The sequence below is a fragment of the Dipteris shenzhenensis genome, chromosome 21 (assembly GCF_047967505.1).
Source record: "Dipteris shenzhenensis isolate YYH24624 ecotype China chromosome 21, Dip_SZ_1.0, whole genome shotgun sequence".
NCBI lineage: Eukaryota > Viridiplantae > Streptophyta > Polypodiopsida > Gleicheniales > Dipteridaceae > Dipteris > Dipteris shenzhenensis.
The window spans coordinates 148,102-172,952 of NC_141616.1; the positions used below are offsets into that span (position 1 = coordinate 148,102).

The 24,851-nt window shown below is 45.6% G+C and overlaps 1 protein-coding gene across 1 annotated transcript in view; it reads left to right on the top strand.

Annotated features, from left to right (window-relative positions):
- The window catches only part of ALN (allantoinase), a 282,875-nt gene that overhangs the window by 19,973 nt on the left and 238,051 nt on the right, over nucleotides 1-24,851 (top strand). The window contains exon 2 of the mRNA XM_087392293.1: nucleotides 4,939-5,023. Coding sequence (XP_087248419.1) covers nucleotides 4,939-5,023 — 85 coding nt within the window. The remainder of the gene's footprint in view (nucleotides 1-4,938; nucleotides 5,024-24,851) is intronic.

Consider the following 24,851-nt stretch of genomic DNA (forward strand, 5'->3'; position numbering starts at 1 on the left):
AGTGAGAGACACGACCGGCGGCCTGCCAACATGTTGATGCACATATGAGGCTTCAGGAGCTTCCCTCGATTTTCAATCGACTAGGGATGCAGTCAATGGGGGTGATAGTGGCACTTGTCCTACAGAGAGCTTCTACGAGGATACCACAGTGGACCATGTAGGTTGATCAACATCAGTGCCCTATCAGAGGGCTCATTCCGTCGTAGTATCGATCCACGCTAGATCCTTTGTCTGCCAAGGCTCTCCAATCCATTCTTAGACGTGCAGTGGACTTTTTTCTTAAACAACATATAGAGGACCATCACTGTGATACCACGTTGCAGATCTATCTTTGCTCCCCTTGGGTTTAGATATTTAGTATTCGTGTTGTATTTGTCTTGGGTGTAGATGCCTGCTTAGTGGCTCCACCCTTTTAGCTCATTGTATCTATTTTTTTCAGTCTCGTAGACCCTTCGGTCTCTTAAAAACTTTAATAAACTTCCTTCATTTCTTTCTTTTTTTCTCCTTCTAGACCTGCACATGCCTTTGTGGGCACATGGTAGAAGATCATAGCAAGCCTTTTTGCGTGGCACATCTGGAGATCAGATGCACTGAGGCACTTGATGGTTCCTTGGTCCTTCCTTCTGACACCATGGCTAGTATTTGGAAAGGCACTATACATACTTTGATGGTTAATTGTTTCAATATGTAGGGGTCTTCCAGGGCTGCTTCTACTATTTTCCTTAGGGAATGGAGAGGCTGTGCCTTCTTCTTGGAGGGCACTACACGTTTGGAGTGGCACTTTCAGCCTTAGCCCTAGATCTTTATTGGGCTTTTATGTCAAGGCTTGTCAGGTTTTTCTCATGCTACTCGTGGTGTACTCTTGCCTTGAGCATTATGCTCTTGGGGATTTTTTAATACTTAATAGAAGTCTTTCATGGGGAAAAGAAGGATTGGTTGTGAACTGTCGTATAAAGAAAGAAGGCATAGACTATGATAAGACCTTTGCATGTTAATGAGATAAACCTAATCATACTAATTGTTGCTCTTGCCATACATTGTTGCTGGCCTCTTTATCAAATGGATGTTTAAACCTCTTTCCTTAACAATGATGTAAACGAAGAAGTCTATGTGGGCCATTTCAGAAGGAGGAAAAGGTCTGTAAACTGAAAAAGGCTTTGTATGGATCAAAGCAACTCACTTCCTACTAATAAATTGGTGATTGAAGCACTGCTATCCGGAATTGTGTCGGGTTTGGAATTTCCCCTCCCATAAGTAATGACTCCCTATATGTAGTTCTCCACACTTGGAGAAGGAAATTACCTCCCATGTAAGTGGTGACATCCTTTATGCGACTCCCCTCTAGAGCGAGGTTTGGATTTGGCATAGCAGCAAGCCAAGGTCATTGTAAAAGGCCACATACCGCAAGCCAACTTCTTCTAACTGTTGGGATATCTCAAGGTGTATGCCTCAGGCACACCTTGGTTTCTATGTGTGTGTGCTAGAGGCACAGTTAGGTGTCCATAAGCACAATTAGGTGGTGATAGAAGCCACATAGGATGATTGAGAGAATCTAGGAGCAGATTGAGGAGATGATTGTGGAGCTCAGAGGTCATCGGTGATGTCAGTGGTCATGTAAGAGGTGCCTACTTAAGGACCTCACCTTTCTTCATTCTGAGTTTGTGTTCACTCCATGCTTTCCTTTCAGTTTTCCAACATGGTATCAGAGCCCTTTGATCCCCCTTGAGCCCATTTGTGCCACATCATCTTCTTCTTCTTCATCTTCACCATTTCTTCCCAAATCTTGCTAAAGCTTGTTCTCCTCCGTTTCTCCTCCATTCTCCAAGCCCTTCCTGCTGGAGATACCTCTCAAAGGGGCGAACCTTCACCTGCAAGGAATTGAAGTATCATCATCTCTGCTGGTTGCCATTTCGCGAAGATCATCGAATCTTTGTTCTACGTTTTCTCTGTGCCTGCTCCACCTTTCTCTAATTCCTTTCAGGGGAAGCTTCTCCATACCTTCGGCTATCTTGTGTTGAAATCTGAGCGCAATGGCTGCATATTCAAGGAGAAAACAAAGAAAAACCAGTCGACTTTGAAGAAGCTAGCTATGGCGACGTGACGTGGATTTGTGCCTCTCCTCCTCAGTGGATCTTCTCTGGTATATGAGCTTTCTTTTGCTTCAGAAAGCCCCTTTTTCTTTGCTTTTGAGAGTGAGATACAAGCCCTCCAAGTTCAGGCCTCTGTTTTGGACAGTTTTGACAAGGTTGTGAGTTTGATGCTACATTAGATGCTACTTTAGCATTTCTAATGTTTTAAAGTGTTAAATAGCATCAGTACAACTGTGGCTACAGCTTTGCTTCGAGTTGTTACACCTAGATTTGCTTGGAAACTGTGAAGCATGCAAGTGAAAGCATCATTGATTGAAATTTGGTCACAAGTCTTTGCTACATTAAATGCTTATACTTTGAAGTTTTTTAGTTGTTTTTCTAGCCTTGTAAGAGAGAAGACATTGCCCAATTCCTGGGTTAGACCCTCTCATGGCTACCATATTGAATATAGAAAAGTTCAATGGTAAGGGCTTCCACACATGGCATATGAAGGTTAAATTTGCATTGATGAGGGAAAACCTCTGGGGGCTTGTCAAACCAGCTTCAACTTCTTCTTTAACAGCCTCCAATGCTAGAGAATCCTCAGCTCCGACACACCCGGCAAGAGATCCTGCTAGAGAGGAGAAAGCATATGGCATCATTGCTCTTGCTTTAGGAGATGACTATATTCATCACATCTCTGACTTAGAGTCTCCTTCAAAAGCTTGGCAGAAGCTTGACATTATTTTTGGTGCTAGCTCTCACATCTCAAAATTATCACTTAAGATTGCTTTCTTTGAATTGAAGATGGTTAGTGGCACTCCTTTGGCTGCCCATGTCAATTACATGCGGAGTCTCATGACTCAACTTGCTTCTATCAACTCTCCTATCACTTGCTATGGCAGTATTGCTCAAGAGTATGCATGAAGATTATGATCATGTTGTTACCACTTTGAAAAATCTTCCTAATCCTAATCTTGAAGGTCTTATCTCTGCTCTTCAAGAAGAAGAAAGGCACATGGAACTCCGGAGAGGCAATGACACAGCCTATGCCATAAAAATCCAGAAGGGCAAGTTTTCACCTTGCAATCATTGTGGGAAGACTAATCACCTCTCAAAAGACTGCTTCAAGATCAATCCATGCAAACACTGTAGCAAAAACAATCATCATGAAAAGTTTTGTAGAGCCAAAAAGGAAGCAACTTCAAAGTCAGAAAATGCCAATCTACTTTCAGTCGATGTGCCTCCACAAGATGAGGCATCCTTTGAAGATTATGCTTTTTGAATCATCTCCATATATGCTCCAGATCTCTCTTTTTTATGTTGAGTCAAGGTACTCAAGCCTGCATAGTCCTCCAAAATGAATGAAATAAACTATTGTGTTTTGTAAACATCTCTAGTCACCATATGATGTAGGCCATGTGTATGTGTTTTTGCTCCCTGGTACCTCCTGCAGACATTGTGTGCATGTACATGGAGGGGAGATAACCATTGGAAGGTCTTTTGTATCCCTTTTGTTTACCTTACACCCATGGGAACCCTTGCTAGCTTGAGATCCTAGCCATTGATAGATCCATGACCACCATGAGATGGCATGTGACACCTTGTGCTAGCTGTATCCTTGACATAGCCTGAGGCATTCCCTTGAGGGGGGGTTTTGTTGGGATATCTCAAGGTGTATGCCTCACGCACACCTTGGTTTCTATGTGTGTGTGCTAGAGGCACAGTTAGGTGTCCATAAGCACAGTTAGGTGGTGATAGAAGCCACATAGGATGATTGAGAGAATGTAGGAGCAGATTGAGGAGATGATTGTGGAGCGCAGAGGTCATCAGTGATGTCAGTGATCATGTAAGAGGTGCCTACTTAAGGACCTCACCTTTCTTCATTCCATATGCAAGAATTCTGAGTTTGTGTTCACTCCATGCTTTCCTTTCAGTTTTCCAACACTAACTTCACATTGCCAAACAAAGGGCGTGAACACTTTATAGGGGAGGCAGGCTAGTGATGTAATGAAAGGGGGTAGGGGGGCAATCAACCATTGAGAGGATAGGATCTTTAGAGAGCAAGAGTAGAGAGGGGAAGCAAGAGGGCACAAGAGGACAAATAGCGAAGGGGGAAGCAAGGCAAGGTAAATACAGAAAGGACAGTAAGCGGGGAATGCTGCCAGGGAATAGGAAACAAAGGAGTGGAACTTGGGAAGAAGGGTGCAAGGGGGGGCAGGCAATGATTGCAGGGGTTAACACAAGTGGGGGGGGATGGAGATAGGGAACATTAAGAGAGGCTACCTGTTTTGCTCAACATAGCTATTGGGATGCATGTTTGGTAGATTCCCATGCCATGAAAAACATGGCGGCTGGGCTCATTATGTTGTACTAATGTGGCATTTCATCGTTTCTGGAGTACATATGAGGTGGCATTACAACTAGTTATTGATGCCTAATGCATAAGATAGAAACTTGCCTATGTTGGCTTTCCCTCTCGTCATAGCTAATTCGTTTCCTCCCTCAAAGAAAAGGGTACTGCCTATCTTGGCGTTATGATATGTATGTAATTTTATGCTCCCAAGATAGGAACTTGCTATGCTTACTCTCTTGCTTGATGTGCAATTTTTATTACTTGTTTTGTAAGGTATTCCATCTTTTTGAGATGTTTGTCAAGTGCTGGAAAATATTCACTAGGAGAGCTCGGCTAAAGTGCTATTTCAGCTCTGTAACCTGATATCAATCGACATGTTCATAGGATAAGTTTGTTCTTGTATCAATCGATATGCTCGTTGATAAACTGTTCTGTTACTGCCAAAATACTGAGATTTTTGCATTTCTTCTGACCCTATTTGGCTGAACTCTGTTGTTTGGCAATGTCAAATAGGGGAAATGCAGCTTGCTCCCAAAAGACCACTTTATCATCTACAGCAAACGTATTGTGACTTCTAAAGGTGTTATATCTGGTGCAGGTTAGTAAAGTATAATACTTCATGTCGTCTTCGTACATTGCCACATTTAGATACATTTTCTCAAGATTCTAGATGTAATCATGCAGCCCTACATGTATGAATGGCCTGTGGAGGGACTTCAGTTGATTCGTTGGTCTTATTTCCGACATGGCACATATGCCACCTGTTGATGCTTCCACATTAGGATTTTTATGTTTACACTATGTATGGCAAAGAATCCTGTGCAGAGGTATTTGTGGCTTATTTTATATATGACATAGCATGTATGTCCCATGTTAATTCTGCCAATTTAAGGTTTCCATGGTTAGCAATATATACTCAACCTCGCTCCAACCCTTCCATCCTCTATGCCTCCGCCCCCATTAGGCCCTCTCATCCTCGCGGACTCAACCCCCTCTTTCCACCTGCTCTCCTTCAGCCCCCTCTTTCCCATCGTACTAGGCCTCAGCTCTCTCTAGTTAAGCTGTAGCCATAGCCCCCCTCCATTCGACTTTTGCCCCCCTTTTACTCCCTCTCACCAGAGCTACTTCTGCCCTAGCCTGCCTCCTACCACTGCCTTCTTTTGCACACCCCTTTATGCTTCTTCCTCTTGCGCATCCCCCCTCCCCCAGTTCAGCGTCCCTTACGGCTCCTCCTTCATGCCCTCCGCTTCCTCTTCACACCCCCTTCAGCCTTTCATTCCCCTCCTCTCTCTTCATCCTCGTTATTTGCTGCCCTCCTCCTCTTCTCCTTGGCCTTCTTGCATGCTTCCTTTTCTTCCCAGTCACCCACTCTGACCATGAGACGACACAGGACCACATCCGCGAGCAGCCGATAGCATTCTATCACCGACTTCATGCTTCCGTTGTCTCATCCACCTTGATGACCTGATGATGATGATGATGATGATGATGATGTGTAGTCAATCACTCTGACATGAATATGTAGTACTTAGCACTAGCTTTTTGCATTCTGCATTGGTGTGGATGCTTGTTTAGTAGCTCCACCCTCATAGTTTGTTTGTATCAGGATTCTCACTGTCTCATAGACCCATCGGTCTTCCGAAGACTTTAATAAACTTTCTTTCTTTCTTTCTTTCTTTCTTTCTGCTCCCCTCCCCTCCCTCCTCATGCCTCCACTTTCCTTTTCCCTTTCTCTTTCATTGTCCTTCTTCAATTTTGTGGAGGCTTGACCTGCTGATATTGGGGTTATTGGCTCAATGGCCGTACTTTGTTTGCAAGAAAGGTTCCCTATGGTGGCATTTTTTTTTTAATGGCCAAAAAGTACTTCTATGAAGTACAAAAACAGCAGTTTTAGGCTCAATGTGGGAGTACATCAGAGAAGAAAGGCGATCCCCTCCATACTCTGAAAAATAGATCCCTCCTGGTAGAGGCTGCTCTCAATGACCCTTGCATGCTCGCCCAGATGGCCATCAAGGTATATATCATATTAGTTCATATGCTGGCCAAAGTATGAGAAGGGTGAATTTGGGATCCATCTAATGCCTCTTTACATATGGCTCTCCAAATACGCCATGCTGCAATACTAGCCAAAATCTCCCATGAGGTGTCTACAGAAGCATGGAGTGAATGAAACATCCTCTACTATGTGTCGTCGAATGGAAAATGCCCCATCTAAGTCATGTCCCTCGAAGAAGACTTGAGGCTCTGTAGGAGATAGCCAAGCAACTGAGTCCCAGGTCATGAAGAAGGGTGATCTATGAAAGGTGCATAAGATCCCAGCAACACCCTTCCAAATCGTCCTCACCTATCTTGCACTCCCAAAGGAAATGCTGAACTGACTCAACTGCAGAATGGTAACGAGGACAAGTAGGGTCAGCCCCAAACCTGGACCTCTACAACTTCACTACAATCCCTCCGTGAATAGAAAGTCAAAAAAATAGAGTGATTTTTCTATTCCTAAGGGATTTCCAGAGTCTCCTCCAAAAGTTATCTGTAGAAATGTGAAAGTTGTCCCATTGAGGAGATGTGGAGAGCCTCCAACCTCTACAACTAAGCTGGAATCTCTTGGCATTTCTAACCGTGTAATGAAAGAAGGGGATGCTCTTCTCTCAGTGCCCTTCATCATTCCACTCCCACTCCCCAAGGTCCCATTGCAAAGGTCTGATGGGGACATATCCATAGAGTCAAAGTCTCTATGACCCCAGGGCCAGAAGAAGTGGGTCGGGATTCAGGTACCACTATGAATTTGTACCATGCTCTATATAACGTGCAATCCTGATCGGCTAGAAGGGAACTTCTTGAACGATATCATCTGAAGATATGTGTAGCCTCCCTCCCAACTGAACATAAAAAACAAGGGCATCCTCATGTGCATGCCGGAAAAGCAATAACCTGAATTGGAATACCCGTCCTAGTAAAAGCACCCAACCAAGTGGAACCCACAACTGCATTTCATCTGTATCCATCCACTCCAGAGGTATGGCTGCATCCATTTGCTGAATCCTCCCTGCACTCTATCTAAGATGACTTACTGATAACACTCTTTGATCGTCTGGAAGCTTTCTGAAAGCTTTCCAAGACCCCACTGTGGAGGCAAGGCCCCTCTCCAATCTGGACCACTGCATATAATGCAAAGTGCCTAGTGGTCTGCCATGCTCATCAAGTATGCTTCCATTCCACACAACGGGCTACCTATCACTCCAAAGTGTACCTTTGAAGCTGTCCCAAGCTTTAAGAATGCCAGCCATAAGAGGGAAAGAGGGTGGTCTCAGCCGAGCTGAAGTAAAGATCCATCTAGTGTTGTCTATCAAGTCTCCTCCAAAGATGGGTGTACAGGATTGTATGCTGCGTATAAAAAGATCCTTCCATGGCTCCTGTCCAAGGATCAATCCTCTCACCACCATCTTATAGAGCAATTCCATGCACTGCAAGTCTAGGTCAATGATATTGAGGACCCCTTCCTTAGTGTGGAGAATTAGGCTTTCCCAAGCCACCCTGGCGATGGCATCTGCTGTGCCATCTTAGTCAACTCCACAAGAGGTTCCTTACAGGTCTCTTTAGCTGAGTAATACTAACCTTGGAATGTCACTAGCAAGAACAAACAAACCAGGCAGCGACCAGTAACACTTGGTTGACCACCATGACCCGAGATGCCAGGTCTAGTTTGGCCGAACTCCAAAAAATGAGTTTCCTCCTTATGCTTTCCAACACAAGAGAAAACTGATGTGCAAAAGAGATGCCCACACCTACTTGGCATCCCAAATACCTGATGGAGACACACCTCTAGATCCAAGTGAAACCAATATCAGCTCCCCAGTCTGGAGTGTCCTCATCTCGCTGATCCAAAAGCCATTGGATTTGTGCCAGCAAGAATGTGGTCACACAGAAACTCCAATAGTATGTTTGATGAAATGAAAGTACAAGTACTTGGTATTTATAGTACCCAAGTAGAATACTAGAAAAATAGACTAAGTTCTAGTCTATCCTACACCACCATATCATTGTATGTGTCTACAAATCCCCCCTCGATGATATGACTGAAGTACTCTGGAATAGTCTTAGAAGTACCTATGGTACCTTTTTTTTTTTCTTTGCAATTACTTCTATTAAGTATGAAAGAAAACCACAGAGCAAGCTCAATGCGAAAGTACATCAGGTCAAAAAAAACATGAGAGAAATCAAAGCTAAAAAACAGCTAGCAAATAACCACCTGGATATAGCAACCTATGGGAGTACAAAAGAATTAATATCATTTTACAACCCCCCTTGACATTGTTTTGATATCTCTAATCCCCAAGCCATATTGATGATGTGTGAAAAGAGGTGTTGACAAGCTTTTGGTGAATATATCTGCCACATTGTCCTCAATATAGAACAATAGATAAGGTCAATGAAGCCATCTGAAATACAATCCTGTATATAGTGATGTGATGATTTTCAATGTGTTTCATGTGATCATGAAAAATAGGATTGTTGCCAATGGCAATGCAACTCTGGCTATCACAAAGGACAGAGGTTGCCTCACCATTGAGCATGATGGAAGTCATGCAAAAGCTTCCTTAACCACATATTCCATAGTGGCTGCATTTGCTGCTTTATACTGCTTCACTAGCGAAAAGAGAGACTCGATCTTGCTTCTCACTGAGCCAAGATATGCAAGACGAACCCAATGAGAAGCAATAGCCGGAAGTGGATTTTCTATCATCAATGTCCCCTGACCAATTTGAGTCTGTGAAAATACTCAGAGAAATGTCACAATCTGGAGCATAATGCAAACCATAAGAGAGAGTACCATGAACATATCTGAGAACTCTTTGGCTGCATTCCAATGTGTGACAGTGGGACATTGCATAAACTGACTGAGCAACCCTATAGCATAGGCAATGTCTAGCCTAGGGCTTCCATCCAAAATTGACCTATCCATGAGTACTTTTTGTGCTTGCCCTGGTTCTCCCCAAAGTAGGCTGACCCTTAGCATCTGAATAGTCAATGTTGCCCATTTTGGAATGGGTTTATTAGCTGTACCACTGGCTGTACCACTTGGAGTTGCATCCTTTGTTTGACTGACTCCACAACGGTGGTATTGTATCCAAACCTTGGGCTGTCCTTTCCCTCTAGCTGTTTGCATATCTGGAACATTTGAGGGAGAAGCACCCTAAACATGTGGCAAACTAGCTGAAGTATGAGAGGAAGAAGGAGTATACTCTGGAGAACCCATCTCATCATCCTCAAACTGAATGATATCCAAAGGCACATCATCATAAGGTGGCAAATCCGCATTGGTTGGCTGCATCCATTCATTTTCAGCAAAGGCAACATCTCTGCTGATGATGATCTTCCTTGTTTTTGGATCATAGAGCCCGAAGCCCTTACTTTTGTATTGTATCCAACAAAAATGCATTTGATGCTTTTGTCATCAAGCTTTGATCAATGTTGAGATGGAATCAAAGCATAAGCAATTGAGCCAAATACTCTGAAATGATGAGTCTTTGGCTTATAGCCATAAAACCTCTTAAAAGGTGTCACAATGACCAATACTTTGGTAGGGCATCTATTCTGTATGTATGTGGCTGTAGTTATGGCTTTTCCGTAATGCCTTTGACTTTTTCTTGAATTTCAGCATGCATCTTGTCATTTCCAAAAGTGCCCTATTCTTTCTTTTTGCAATAGGATTGTGTTGTGGTGTGTATGGCACTGTCTTGTGATGCTTGCTTGATCCCTTTTTCCTTCAAATATGCTTCAAAAGCATTTGATGTGTACTCTCCCCATTGTCTGAACAAAATGTTTGTATTCTTGAATTGCCACGGCCTTGAACTCTTTGAACCAATAAAACACTTCAGATTTAGGCTTCATGAGGAAGAGCCATATGAATCTAGAATAGTCATTAATGAAGGTAACAAAATACTTTGCCCCTCTATGGGTGGTCACATTCATGGGACCGCATACATCATTGTGTACTATCTGCAAAACTCTAGTTGCTTTCACTGAACCTAAGCCATCCTAATTGAAAGGAAGGTGGTGCAATTTGCCAAGAGCACACCTTTCACAAACTTCATTGGCTGGCTGCTGTAATTTTGGCATTCCATGAACCATTTCATTGTTGTACAAGTAGGCCAATGCTCTATGGTGAACATGACCAAACCTGGCATGCCATAAATCACTTGGAGAAGCAAATGAGACAGGCAAAGCATGCTGAACATAGGGCTGAGCATCAAGCTTGTATAGCCCTTTCCCATAAGTACCTGTTGCCACAATTTCATATCCTTTCTTGGGATCCTTGATCCTGCATTGATCATCTTGAAACTCAACAACCATGTGCTGATCATGGGCAATAAAAGGAACTGAAATTAAATTCTTTCTCAAATTTGAGACATACCAAACACCATGTATCTTTTCTTGCCTGAATCCAAAAGGATGGGAACATGCCCCACTCCTGTAATGTCTTGTGATGCATCATTTGCACATGTAACCTGTTTTCCATAAACAAGTGATATTTCCTCAAACCACTCCTTTCTAGGAGGCATGTGCTTAGTAGCACCAGTATCCAAATACCATTTATCAATGGCAGCAAAAGAAGCATCAATAGACTGAGCATGTGCACAAGAATCCCTCTGAGCATCAAAGCTGTCCGGAACTGCAGCAAACACAAAATCTTTGTCCTCTTGTGCAAAGTGTGCCTATGATGAAACATTTGCATTTTCAGCTGGTGCAACAAAATTACTGCTTGCGCTTTGCCTTTTCTTCTCATTAGCAATCCTTTTGTGACACTTTGCAATAAAATGACCTAGCTATTTACAATAATTGCATTTGCCCTTCTTTACCTTACGACCTTGATTTGCATTTGTACTTGCATTCCCCTCATTCTTGGGCTGATATGTATAGCTGTTCTTTTTCTGAAAATGACCTCCCCTTTGCTAAAATTTGCCCTTTCCTTGGGTGGCAAGTGCTTACTCACCTTGACAGGAGGAATGGGAAAAATTGGAGGTCCTCTCTTCTTCCTGTAACAACAACCCGACTAGCTCATCTAATGAGAGAGGGGATGCCCTGAGCATAATAGTCAAAGAGGTAACAAATGTGCCATCCAACCTCTACTGCTCAGCTGAAATCTCCTGGCATTACCAACCGTGAAACGAAAGAAGGGAATCCCCCTCTCTCGGTGCCCATGATCTATCCATTCCCACTCTGCTAGGTCCCACTGCAAGCACCTAATAGGTGCACCTCCATATAACCACAACCTCCAGGATCCCAAGGCCAAGAGCAGAGGGACGGGGTCTAAGTACCAGGGTCTAAGTACCAGGGCAAGCCCGCTCCATGGTCCACAAAATCAGCAATCCTGACAGGCTGAAAGGCAACCTCTAGAAGAATATCATCCGTGGATCTAGAGAGTATACCTCCATCCCCAATGTCAAAGACCAAAGCATCTTCCCCGAAACCTCGAAGAGCAATCACCTGTAGAGGAATTGCTGTCCTCGAACCTTAGCACATTAGGGTGGACCACTAAAACTTTTTGGTGCTATGCGTTGAGGGTAGGCTGCTTATGGAATGATGCCTTTGAACTCGACAATGGTCCAATCACATATCAAAGGAGGATCTCTTGACTCACTATGGAAGACTTGGTAGAATGGCCTCCACGAGACGTGAGGAGCACGTGTCACAGATGACACGGATGGGTTGGATGACATCTAGGGCATAACAAATGTCAGAGACATGGAGGAGGTTGAAACCAACTAGTACTATCCACCTAATCACACCACCTTAGGAGTTACAAATCTGGGGTTCTCGTATGTAGGGCGGGTTGCCTTCATGCATGAGAGTCATTTGGACTCAGATGGGAGAAGAATTCAATAAAGGCTTCTTCTCTACTCTTGGTGCAAGAAGGCAGGGTAGAGAAAGGGTTTCTCAGTTACTTGACTCTATGGGGTTTTACATGTTAGAATTCGTGGTTAATGCCCCACATGTTTTGCCCCCCCATTTATGAGGAGAAGGGCAAGGGGCTTAGGTGGTTAGAAGGGGGAGTGATTGAGAGGGGGTCGCCGATCAGTCAAAGTCAAAGGTCGGTGGCCAAGGTCAAGGTCAATGGTCGGTGGTCAAGGTCAATGGCCGGTGGCCAAGGTCAATGGTCGGTGGCCAATGTCAATGGTTGGTGGCCAAGGTCAATGGTCGGTGGTCAATCCACCACCCCTTTGTGACCTCTCCCCTCTATTATATAAAGCCCCCTTCCCCCTCACTATCATATAGCACTCAAGCCTTTAGTCTCTCAGCACTGAAGCTGATCCAGCAGCGCGCACTTAGTAGGGAGAAGGCGACTTGTTAGCCCACCGTTGGTGGAAGAATATTGCAGCAACGGCTGCCCTTTGTAGCTGCTCCTCTTGCAGCCTTTTGCCCTTCATTCTAGAAGGAAGAACCTGCTTAGTTTACATGATAGATTGGGGTTTTTTGGAGGGTACCCTTCTATGCTTTCTTTTTTCAGATGCTTGGATCAGAGGGGACTCTTCAATGTACAGATCAGCCCACAGCCAAGTGCTTATCATAGGGGTTAGAGGAGAGACATTTCAGATGTCTAGATCAGTCCAACAGGGATGCCCTCTTCCCTCTTTCTCATACTTATTGTGGCTGAAGCCATGAGCATCTTTTTGAGATCTTAAGCTCACATTATTGCACTAAGACTTCCCTAAGGCACAATGAGGAGATCTTGGATAGTGAGCTTGCTGATGACACCGTTGTTTTTTGGATGCCACTCCCCAGACTCTCACACCTTTCAAGGAAGCCTTGGATTTATTTTGTTCTACAGTCGTTTAGATTGGGGGGACTGATTTCCGTTTTACTTGGATTCAAAGGGGTGTCTTTGTCAAATACTTGGGCTGCCAAGTTGGTGTGGGTATCTGTCCTTCACAGCAGTTTGTTCTTGTGCTGTGGAGAGTATCAGGAGAAACTCCTCTTTTTGAGTTCAGCTACACTTGGCCTTGCTTCTACGGTGATAGTTGTTGACCAAGTACTGCTGGCCACAACCTGGTTTATTCTTCTTGTTGGTGCCACTCTACGGAATGCATCACTCAGCACGAAAGGAATTTCTTGCGGAGTGGATTTGATGGTTCTGCAAATACCAGAGCCAGAGTGGCTTGGGAGACCTTGATTCTCCCTGCACAAGAAGGGGGACTCAATATTATTGATCCAGATTTGCAGTTTAGGGAATTGCTTTGCAAGGTTGTGGTCAGGGAGCTTCAGTCAAGACAGCTAGGACAGGAGCCTTGCAAATATTTCTTTATCGTTGCATATAGTCCTATTCCCCCCCCTGCAGATCTGCGAATGAAGGAGATGAAGGAATGCCATCTCTAGTCACAACAAAAACAAAGTGAAAGAAAGAAAGAAAGAAAGTTTATTAAAGTCTTTGGGAGACCATGAAGGTCTATGAGACTAAAGATAACTGATACAATGAGCATAACGGTGGCGGTCTCAAAACGGGCCAGCCAACCATTTCTACAAAAAAGAGGTTATGAAGGACGGTGTGTCTAGTCCTGATACAAAAAATATGTGTCTACCTCCAGATGATACAAAAAAGAAGGGGGGGGCACCAAAAATGGGGCAGAGGGGGGAGATACAATATATATGTGCGGGTGGTGATCGTCAGAGACCAATCATAGAGGGGCCGTCAAATGGGAGGCCGGAAAAAACCTTGCGATAGATGATTGGCCTCTGATGTCACGTGGCCTAGTCGAGCTCTGTCGTCGGGGGCGGCGGGTGGCCTTGTGGATGAGGGCAACGGTAACCCCGGTGGGGCGGGCAGAGAGCAGAGACGAGATGTCATGGACCCGGATGTGTGAGTCTGCCCGCTGGCGCAGTTGTCGTGGCTCTGGCTCTCGCTCACGTCCGCGTCGTCTGCTAGACTGAGGAGAGGTATCCCGTGACTGGAAGAAATCAGTGATGGGCGGCTGGGTGTCCTCACGCTGTGTGTGCTGCGCGTGTCGTCGTGCTCGGAGAGAGGTATCTCGGTGGTGAGTCATCTCATGTAAGAAAGCGGCTAGGCATCGCTGATCCGAGAACTCCAGCATGTGTGGGAGGGGGCCGAATCCGTCGTGGAAGAGGCAGTGGTACCGGCCTCGAATGACATAATAGATAGGACATCTGAAAGCAAAGTGCTCCTCCGACTCGATCTCTTGCAAGTCGCAAAGTGGGCAAAGGCGGCCCTCTCGTGGGATACCCTCTGCGCATCCGCTCTCGATCCGTAATCGGTGTGACGAAACCCTAAACTGACCGAGGGAGATCCAGAGCGCATGTGGTAGATGAAGTTGTGTGTAACCCGGAGGTGTGATGAAGCCCTCCTGTGAGATGTGGAGGCAGTGTCGGCGGTAGAAGTCGAGCTTCATAGGAAGCTCGGAGTGAAGAAACCATGTCCGCCAGGTGTGGAGCTGGAGCAGATCCGCTCGAATGAGAGAGGGGAGATGGTGGAGAGTCGAGGCTGTACTGAAAAGGAGGCAACCGGTCTAAGTCGAGGCCCAGTCGGGTGAACCAACTGGAAAGACGGCTATACTAGCATCGCTGGTCTTCATCAACGGATAAGGCCATAGAGGAGGATAGGGCTAGCCAAGGTAGGCGGAGGCGACCGTCGGCGGAGGAGCTGAAATCCGTGACTCTGTGGAGATAAGTGATAGCCTGGAAAGCCGCATCGAGCTGTAGGGGTGAGGTGCCGAACTCTGCTAGAATGATCTGGTGTGGTACCGATGGTTTGCTGCGGATCATCCGAGCAAACATCAGTGTGTTTGTAGGCGCTCGACTCGAGCCCACTCTGTGTCTGAAAGGTCGGCTCCCCACCATGGCCTACCGTACATGCCTGTTGGGCGGACCAAAGAATAAAAAAGGAGAGACTTGGTCCGCGGATCCTGGAAGTGGGAGTGGTAGCACTGTCGCTCCAGCCTGGCAAGAGCGGCGTAGCCCCGGCTGATCCTGGCCTGCATGGCCGGGCGCATCGTGAAGATCGGGCCTGAGAAGACAACGCCCAAGTATGTGTAAGAGTCAACTATCTCAACAGGGTCGCCGGCGAAGAGGAACTGCTCTCGGTGCATAGCGGGTCTGGAAGTGTTGAAGATCATCACCTTGGTTTTCCCAAGGTTGACCTTCAAGTCATGTGTATCACAGAAGACCTGAAGTCCATCCAGGTGTCGCTAAAGACCAGTAGCAGAAGAGGATAGTAGTACTACATCGTCTGCATATAGGAGAATCTGGATGATAGCCTCCGCAAGAGAGCAGCCTGCACCTCCGAGTGTCCTGATGGTGGTCTCGAGCTCGTCGATGTAGAGGCCAAATAGAGTCGGTGACAAGGGACATCCTTGTTTGACTCCGATAGTGCACTGACCTCGCCCTCTAACACTGATGCATAGTTCTTGGACATAACATGTCCAATCATGATGGTTCTGTAATTCCCTGGATCCTTGGGATCTCCTGCTTTGTGGATGGGTGTGAGGGAACCCGTGGCAGACAGCTTCATTGAACAGCGTTGCCAGGATGGGGGCTAGAGTTTTGATGCCATAGGCAACAAACTCTGTGCATAGGCCCTCATGATCCTTAGCTCGGCCGTTGTGAAGCTTAAGCGCTGCGTGGGTGACTCCCTGGGTTGTGAAGAGGGTGCAAGAAGTGGTGCGGGGGGTGGCTGAGAGGTCGGGAGGATGCTGATTAGGGATATCATAGAGTGTACGTGCGTAGGAGTGCTAGAGGGAAGTGTCTGTGAGGGGGGAGGGGGATCGGCGTTCTAGGAATTTCCTCCAGAAATCCTTGGAGTTGCTACTAAACAGAATGTTCAGTAGAGTATCTTCATTTTGGCGCAGGAAGGCTAGCTTCTTGCGACGGATTAGTCGACGATAATCCCTGGTGAGAGGTTATGATCAAAGTGTATATCATGATAGGTAGTGTAGTGCGGGGTGTGGCTGGGAGGGGCTCGGGGCGCAAGGATATGAAAGAACATGTAAGTGTGGTCGGCTCCTGGGGGTAAGGGTGCAGTACGGAAGTCAGTGATCTGTGGGGCTAAAGCAGGAGATCCCAGAATGTAGTCGACGACACTGGCTCCTCCGCCATGTGGGAAACATGTGAAACCAGAGGAGGTAGGCCACCGGTCTAGTCCATTGTAGATGACCAAATCATGTATACGTCCAAGGTCCAAAAGAGCCTGCCCATACGCAGTAGCGGGAGCGCGACTGTCAGCCGAGGAGCGGGGGAAGCCCGAGTCCTCTATGTCCATCTCAGGTAATAGGACCAGATTTGAGTGGAAGAAGTCCAGTAGTGATGTCTGATGTGCACCTGTCCTTGCGTTGAAATCCCCAACTAGGAGGACCTCTCCGCGTCTGGAGAACCCCCGTATCCTCATGTAGCATCCATGCGAAACGTGACGTCTCAGGAGGAAAGTAGCAGACTGCAATAAAGAGGTCGCGTGTGGAGGGGCGTCGAAATCGGAGCCATAGGTAACGGGCATGGACATCCCGTCTAACCACAGATATCAAGCTCGTGAGGGAGAGAGTCAAGAATAAGAGAAGCACCTCTTGATCTGCAGAAACTAGTAATGCATGGCAGCAGGTGCTTGATTAGCAACAAGTGCAGCAGGAGTTGCCGGAGGAACATTTTGTCAAGAAGGGGCCACACCGGAATGATTCTTGGTCCTTTCTTCTTTCTTGGGCAATGTGCTGTCTCCCTCCCTCCCCTATCCCTCCGCAGCCCTTTTGCCTTTGTTGTCTTCCTCCCCTCCCTCCACTTCTCGTCCTCCCCTCCCCCTCTCTCCACTTCACCTCCTCCCCTCGCCCTCCCTCCCTCCCGCTACCCCCCACCCCTCCCCTTCCACCTTCCCTACTGCTGCTTCCCTCACCCCTCCTCTGTGTAGAGTATAGCTATATCTTGTCTTGTATAAAGATTTCGAGAACTTTATTGGATTTGACCATAAGGTACCATTGCAGTTCCAAACAGGGCAGGTCAGGGTCTCGGTTCTTTGATTCTCAAAGACCCCGTCCCCCTATGTAGGGGGACCACTAGAGAAGGCTGAGAGAAGGCAAGGTGGTAAAGGGAGAAGCAACAAAAGTATGGAAGGACTGAGAGAGGTTCATGGTGGACAAGGAGATGTTGAAAGCCTTGCAGAGGGGGTTGCAACTGCATCAATAGGGTTTTAAAAAACATTAAAGGTGCCTGATAGAAAAACCTCATGATTAGGCATGTTTCGAAAGGTGTGAAACACTTCGAATGGTACCTTACGCGGTAAGATGCGAGCTTTGAATCAACCTTTTGCCAGACAAAGAGCTTAAATGCTGAGTTTGGGAGCATACTTCTAGCCTGGTCATTACATACATGAGGGCTTAGGCAGATGCTCCCCTCCCTTGCACTACATAGAAGGTTGAGACTGCAATTCGTACCTTGTCTTCAGATAAGTGTCCAGGTGATGATGGCATCACGCCCTTTTTCCCACATATTGGGACCTTCTCGGGGAATTCATCACTTTGGCTTTCCAGGAGATTTGGGACAGCGGTGTAATGCCTCCCTCTCTCTTAGAAGGGCTCATCCATCTCATCCTCAAAGGGGGGTGTAGGACCTTGTCCTTGGGACTAACTACAAAATCCTAGCCAAGATAGTAAGCCATAGACTTCAGCCACTCCTACTCAATCTCATACATGACAACTCATACTAGCTTCATACAAGATAAAAGCATCTTTGGTAATATTTTCTCATCTTGGCAATGAGTCAAGGAAAGCCATCAGCCCTTGGCCATTCTTTTGCTTGACTTTGAGAAAGAATATGGTAGGTGGATTGGAGTATCGAGGGAACCTTATGCCAATGCGTTTCTCAGATTAGTGGCTCCTAGAGTATCCTTACTTTGTCATAAAGCTTAGAGACAATTTCTCACTCAGAGTGGTACTGTAGACAGATTTCAGATCTATATATTAGTTTGCCAAGGCTGCCGGTGATGTGAAAAAAAAGAAACACGAGACTGTCCTCAGACAAACACAAAAAGATTCAGTACTTTACTGCTGACCCCATACAATCATATCCACTTCTTTAGATTCCAACTCTAGAGACAAAATCATATCTTCAGGACTTCCTCGGGATCAGTACTGTAATGTGGTAGCTCTCAAGGTAGAGCTTATGCACCGACTTTCAGAGCGGGTATCCAAAGCACACAAGTAACAAGTCAACCTCCCACACAATCTGACTAGAACACACCCAGACTCTTTAAAAGAGGGGAAAGCCTACACAGCCCGAAACAAACTAAACTTAGAACTGCACTTTTCCCCAAAAAAAAATGTGGAAGGGAGAGTGTGAGAGCACACACACACACACAAGCAGAATTTGCAAACAAGGAGTGTGGGGATAAAAGGTATGTGTGTACCTCCCCTAGCACACAGTGAAGCTTTTATATAAAGGGATAAGGTTACAACACTAAGTACGGTGTGCTTAGTGTACTTAACAAATAAGTGTACTTAACTGTACTTGGGTGGCCATAGAGCCTTTACCCCAACAACCTCCCACTTAAAGGCAATATGCCCTCAAGTAAAAATAAATGAGGCTCAACCTATACCCATCAACTGTCGGCAATGTGCAAACCGCTCTGCAGGCAAGCCTTTTGTCAATAGATCTGCTGGATTATCATCTGTGTGAATCTTGACAAGCTGAATCAGCTTATCATCTATCACTTCCCTGATGAAGTGATACTTCACATCAATGTGCTTTGTCTTTGCATGAAAGACAGGATTGTGTGCCAACTGAATAGCACTCTGACTGTCACAATGCAACAATGGAATATCACCCGTAATGCCCAAATCTCCCACTAGCCGAGATAACCATAAGGCCTCTTTGCATGCCTCTGTGGCTGCAATATATTCAGCTTCCGTAGTAGACAAGGCTATGCACTGCTGCATCCTTGACATCCATGACACTGCACCTCCAGTGAATGTATAAACATAACCGGTAGTAGATTTCCGGTTATCGGGATGACCAGCAAAATCTGAATCCACATAACCATGCACCTTTGCATCTCGCTTGCCAAAGCATATGCACAACTCCTGTGTGCCCTTCAGGTATCTCATGATGCCTTTCACTGCATTCCAATGCTTCTTGCCTGGATTTGTCATATACCTGCTAACTACTCCCACTGCAAACGCAATATCAGGTCTGGTAGCAACCATGGCATACATGAGACTGCCACAAGCTGAAGCATACGGAATCTTGGCCATTTCAGCCCTATCAGCATCTGAGTGTGGGCTGTCCATTGCACTGAGTTTCACATACGGAGGCAATGGAGAACTAAGGGTTTTCCCCCCTTCCATATGAAACCTGTGCAATACTTTGCCAATATATTCGGTCTGAGACAGATACAACAAACGCTGTCCCTTGTCTCTCCGTATCCGCATTCCCAGTATGTGATTTGCATCACCAAGGTCCTTCATATCAAAGGCCTCATGCAGTCTTTTCTTAAGGTCATCAAGCTCCTTACGAGCTGTACCAGCAATAAGCATGTCATCCACATATAAAATGAGAATGATTAAGCTGCCATTTGCAGCCCTTTTGGTATATAAGCAGTGATCGTCATCACTTCTCCTAAAACCTTGGGACTTCATGAAAGTATCAAATTTCTTATACCATTCCCTTGGTGCCTGTTTCAGCCCGTAAATGCTCTTTTTAAGCTTGCATACAAGTGACTCCTTGCCCTTGACTGCAAATCCTTCTGGCTGCTGCATGTAGATCTCCTCATGAAGATCACCGTGAAGAAAGGCTGTCTTCAACATCCATTTGGCATAATTCCAAATTCTCACATGCAACCAAAGCAAGTACAATCCTGAGTGTGGTCATCTTAACCACTGGAGAAAAGATCTCATCAAAATCAACACCATACTCCTGCTTAAAGCCCTTGGCAACCAACCTGGCTTTATACCTTGGCTTAGCTCCAGGTGTGACTTTTAATCTATACACCCACTTGCATGGCAGTACTTTCATGCCCTTAGGCAACTGCACCAATTCCCAAGTACCATTTTTATGGAGACTGTCCATTTCAGACTTCATGGCTAGTTCCCATAGCCTTTTGTCATGCATTTGTACGGCTTCCTTGTAAGAGGAAGGTTCTCCACAATCTGTAAGCATAATAAAATCTGCTCCTGGAACAAATCTGTTTGGCGGTTTCATTTGTCTAGTGGACCTTCGGACCCATTGGTCTTGCTGTCCAACTTGCTGCTCACCTAAAACAGGTTGCTGTTCTAGTAGATCAGGCTGCAGAATTATGCCTGGGAGGTCTTCCAAAGGTGGTATGTCCCGTAGTACATCTTCCGCCACTGCGGGCTGTCCATTTGGACCTGCTGCAGCATCATGCATTGGCTGATTACGCTGCTGTTGTGGCTGATTTGCAGCCTGCCTGAACTGTACAGGATGTCTTGAGTCATCAATATCAACCTCTGAAGCATCAGAAGGCTTATCTGCTGTCTTAAACATACATGACTCATCAAATAAGACATCATTACTGCGTATTAGCTTCTTATTCACAGGATCCCATAGGTGGTAACCCATCTCACCACTGTCACCATATCCAAGAGAAATGCATTTAAGAGACTTAGGATCAAGCTTGCTGCAATTTTCTCTGCGTATATGCACGTACGCAGTGCAGCCAAAGACTCTCAAGTGCTTATAGGAAGGAGGTTTTCCTGTCCAAAGCTCCTCTGGCACTCTGCCATCTAGTCTTTTATTTGGTGACCTATTGATGAGGTGTACTGCTGTCTTTACAGCTTCAGCCCAAAATCCATGAGGTAACGCAGCATGTGACATCATAGAGCGAGACTTTTCCTGTATGGTTCTATTCATACGCTCTGCAGTGCCATTTTGCGCTGGACTGTAGGGAGCAGTGAGTTCTCTTTTAATACCTCTAGCATCACAAAATGCATTAGACATATACTCCCCACCGTTATCTGACCGCAAAACCTTCAATGTTCTGCCTGTTTGGTTCTCAACCATAGCAAGCCATTTCTGGAACACTGGAAAGACATCACTCATCAATCGAAGAGGATACAACCACACCTTCCTTGTGGAATCATCTATAAATGTGACAAAGTACCGTGCACCTCCAAGTGAAGGATTAGGCATCTCACACACATCTGTATGCACAAGCTCAAGTTGAGCATCTTTATGTCCTAATCTCCTTTTATGAGGACACTGTAACTGTCTACCATATATGCAGTGCTCACAAAACTTTAAATCAGAAAATTTAAGAGACGGTAAGTAGCCAAGGCGAGCCAATTGCTCCATTCCACTTATGCTCATATGTCCCATCCGGCTATGCCACATAGAAATATTCGGCAGCTCGGTGGCATGAATATCAGCATGATTACATACTTTAGCATGAAGAGTATACATTGTGTCTACCTTAGAGCCTCTGGCAACAACCAGCACCTTTGGTGACCTTCCAAAAACCATGACCAAAGCTGGTCACAAAACCTTCATCATCCAACATGCCAGTAGAAATCAGATTTTTCTTAACTTCGGGTACATGCCTAACATTTTGAAGCATAAGCTGATTACCATCAGCAAATACAAGCCTGACATCTCCAATACCAACAATGCTGCATGCATGATTATCCCCTAGAAAAACGACTCCATTACTGCCTGCTGCATATCTTACAAACAATTCTTTGTAAGGTGTAACATGGAATGAGGCACCTGAGTCAATGATCCAAGAGTGCATGTCTGCAAGATCTCCTGCATGGAGAGAATGAGCATCCAAAGTAGAGAGAAATAGAACCTCTCCCTCACTGTCATAACCATGTGTAGAATGAAGCTCTTCAATCTTCACACTGCTCTTTCCATTGCTTACTGGTACAATTGCTTTTGCATCTGACGCATCAGTATTTTTGGCTTTGTCTCTCTTATCATTTTTCAGTTTAAAGCACTGCTTTTTAGTATGTCCCTTTTTGCCACAGTAGTAGCACTCAACATCTTTGTTGGAGCGGGACTTACTCCTCCCTTTTCCCCTTTCCTGAGATTTGCCTCTTTGCTGACTTCTCCCCCTTGCATTTAAGGCATTATTAGGCTTTACTGCATCTTGAGCTTTCAGCTTCTGCTCTTCTTGCAAAATCAGTCCTGTAATATCTGAAAAACTTATGAAAGTGTTTGCATTTGTTACAGCTGTGGTGAATGTATCCCAACTTTCAGGAAGAGAAATCAAGAGTGCCATACCCTTGGTTTCCTCATCCACCACATATTTTTTATTTGCAAGTTGAGTGACAATTGAATTAAACTCATTGAGATGTGCATCCATGGAGGTCCCTTCCTTCATCTTCAGATTGAAGAACTTGCGCAGCTAATATATCTTTGTAGCTACACTCTGCTGCTCATATGTGTCCTGTAGCTTTTTCCACACGCCCCAGGCTGTTTTCTCACCATCCACATTCCAAACAACACTCTCATGGAGTGACAATTCAATTATGGACTTTGCTGACAGATCAGCTAGTGCCCAAGCATCATCAGATGTGCCAGTGGGCTTCACACCTTTGTGTATAATAGGAGCATGAAACTGCCTGAGAATTAGCACATTCAGGACCATCTTTTTCCACATTGGGTAGTTAGCAGCACCTTGCAATTTTTTAATATTGAGAAGAGAAGATTCCGAGGATGAAGCCATTACAATCAGCAAAAAAAAATATAACCCACACTTGGGTGCCTGACTCCCTGCAAACTAAGTGCACAGATGCACTTGTAGTTGTGCTCAAAAGTTAATTCCTGCAATTTTCTCCCACTTAACAGTAAATACTGTTTGTTTCCTGCCGGCTGCAGATCCAGAAAAGTAATACTTAATGCATTAATTGAGGCTCTGTAGTACAGTACAGCAGTACCTTGATTTGACACAATGTATGTCCCTGCTGTAACAGTGAAAACAGCACTGTTTTATGCACTTTAAACTTCAGTAAAGTGACTGTTTACAGTCCAAAAAATTGACTCCGGACAGTACCCGACTGTACTTTCTAGTACAGCAACAGAAATTGACTGTATAACTGTCCAAAACTGTCAGAATTAGACTCTCTCTTGCCTCTATAACTGTGTTACACAGTTTAGAACTTGAATGAGGCAAAAGCCCCTTGACTAGAAGCCAATTTTGAAGATTTTAGTGCATACACAGCTTTCCCAAAGCTCTTCTGATCACATAAAGCATCCAGGTGTTTCCCCAAACACTGATATGCATAACAATGTCAAAAGCCCCAATTCATATGCATCTGCCACTATCCCGTAAGTCATAAAATGCATCAAATCCTTGCACAAATCAACTCCAATCAGGAGGATATACGCAAATATGTGCGTGTAGAAGCCAATGCTTGGCTGTGGCTGCAAAAGCCCCTTGATTCCACAGTTCAGAAATGAGAATTTCTCTCACATTGGAGGGGGTAGATCTGCAAATCTACCTCACTGACAAGAGAAGGAACCAAAAAAAAAAGACAACCTGTCCCCGAGCTCTCCAGCTCTCCAGCGATAACGTGAACCTGTGGCCACGTATGGCTCCAACGGCGGATTTGATGGTGGCCTTGGCCCGGGCTAGCGCCGGTGGCTGCTGGTGAGCCGATGGCGTCGCTGGCTGGCGCCGTTGGTTGCTGGTGGCCTGCTGGCCGCTGGCGTCGGTGGCCTGCTGGCTGCTGGCGCCGGTGGCCTGCTGGCTCTGGCTGGCGCCGCGGTATTAAAGGGCTGCTAGCGCAGCGCTAGCAGATGAAGGTGCCGTTGGCTGCTGGCTGACAGCGTGGAACTAAGCCTAGCGATGGTTGGGCCTGACGATGGCTGACCGATGAGGCTGGAAAGGGGCAGGTTTTTGCAGGATGTCGATGCTGCCTAGCGATGGCTGACGGTGCCCCTTGGCTGTTGGTAAGACCCACGTTTGGGCACACCCACGTTTGGGCTCTGATACCAGTTGTGGAAGGGAGAGTGTGAGAGCACACACACACACACAAGCAGAATTTGCAAACAAGGAGTGTGGGGATAAAAGGTATGTGTGTACCTCCCCTAGCACACAGTGAAGCTTTTATATAAAGGGATAAGGTTACAACACTAAGTACGGTGTGCTTAGTGTACTTAACAAATAAGTGTACTTAACTGTACTTGGGTGGCCATAGAGCCTTTACCCCAACAAAAAACTCAGAAAGCAGTCAGCCTCATAACACTATGAACCCACAGCCCACTGCTCAATGGCCAGCACGACTCCCAAGGCCACAAGCTGTTCAAAAGAAGAATTGGTGGGTACCATCATCTGTAAACCTGCAGGTATATTCACCGTACAAGCAGCCGTACAATTATACGTACGACAGTAGGCCCGTACAACCACAGAGTAATCCGTACAGTCCGCATTAACTGACGACCATCTTCCGTACAACTCGTAGAAGACATCTTTAATGACCGTA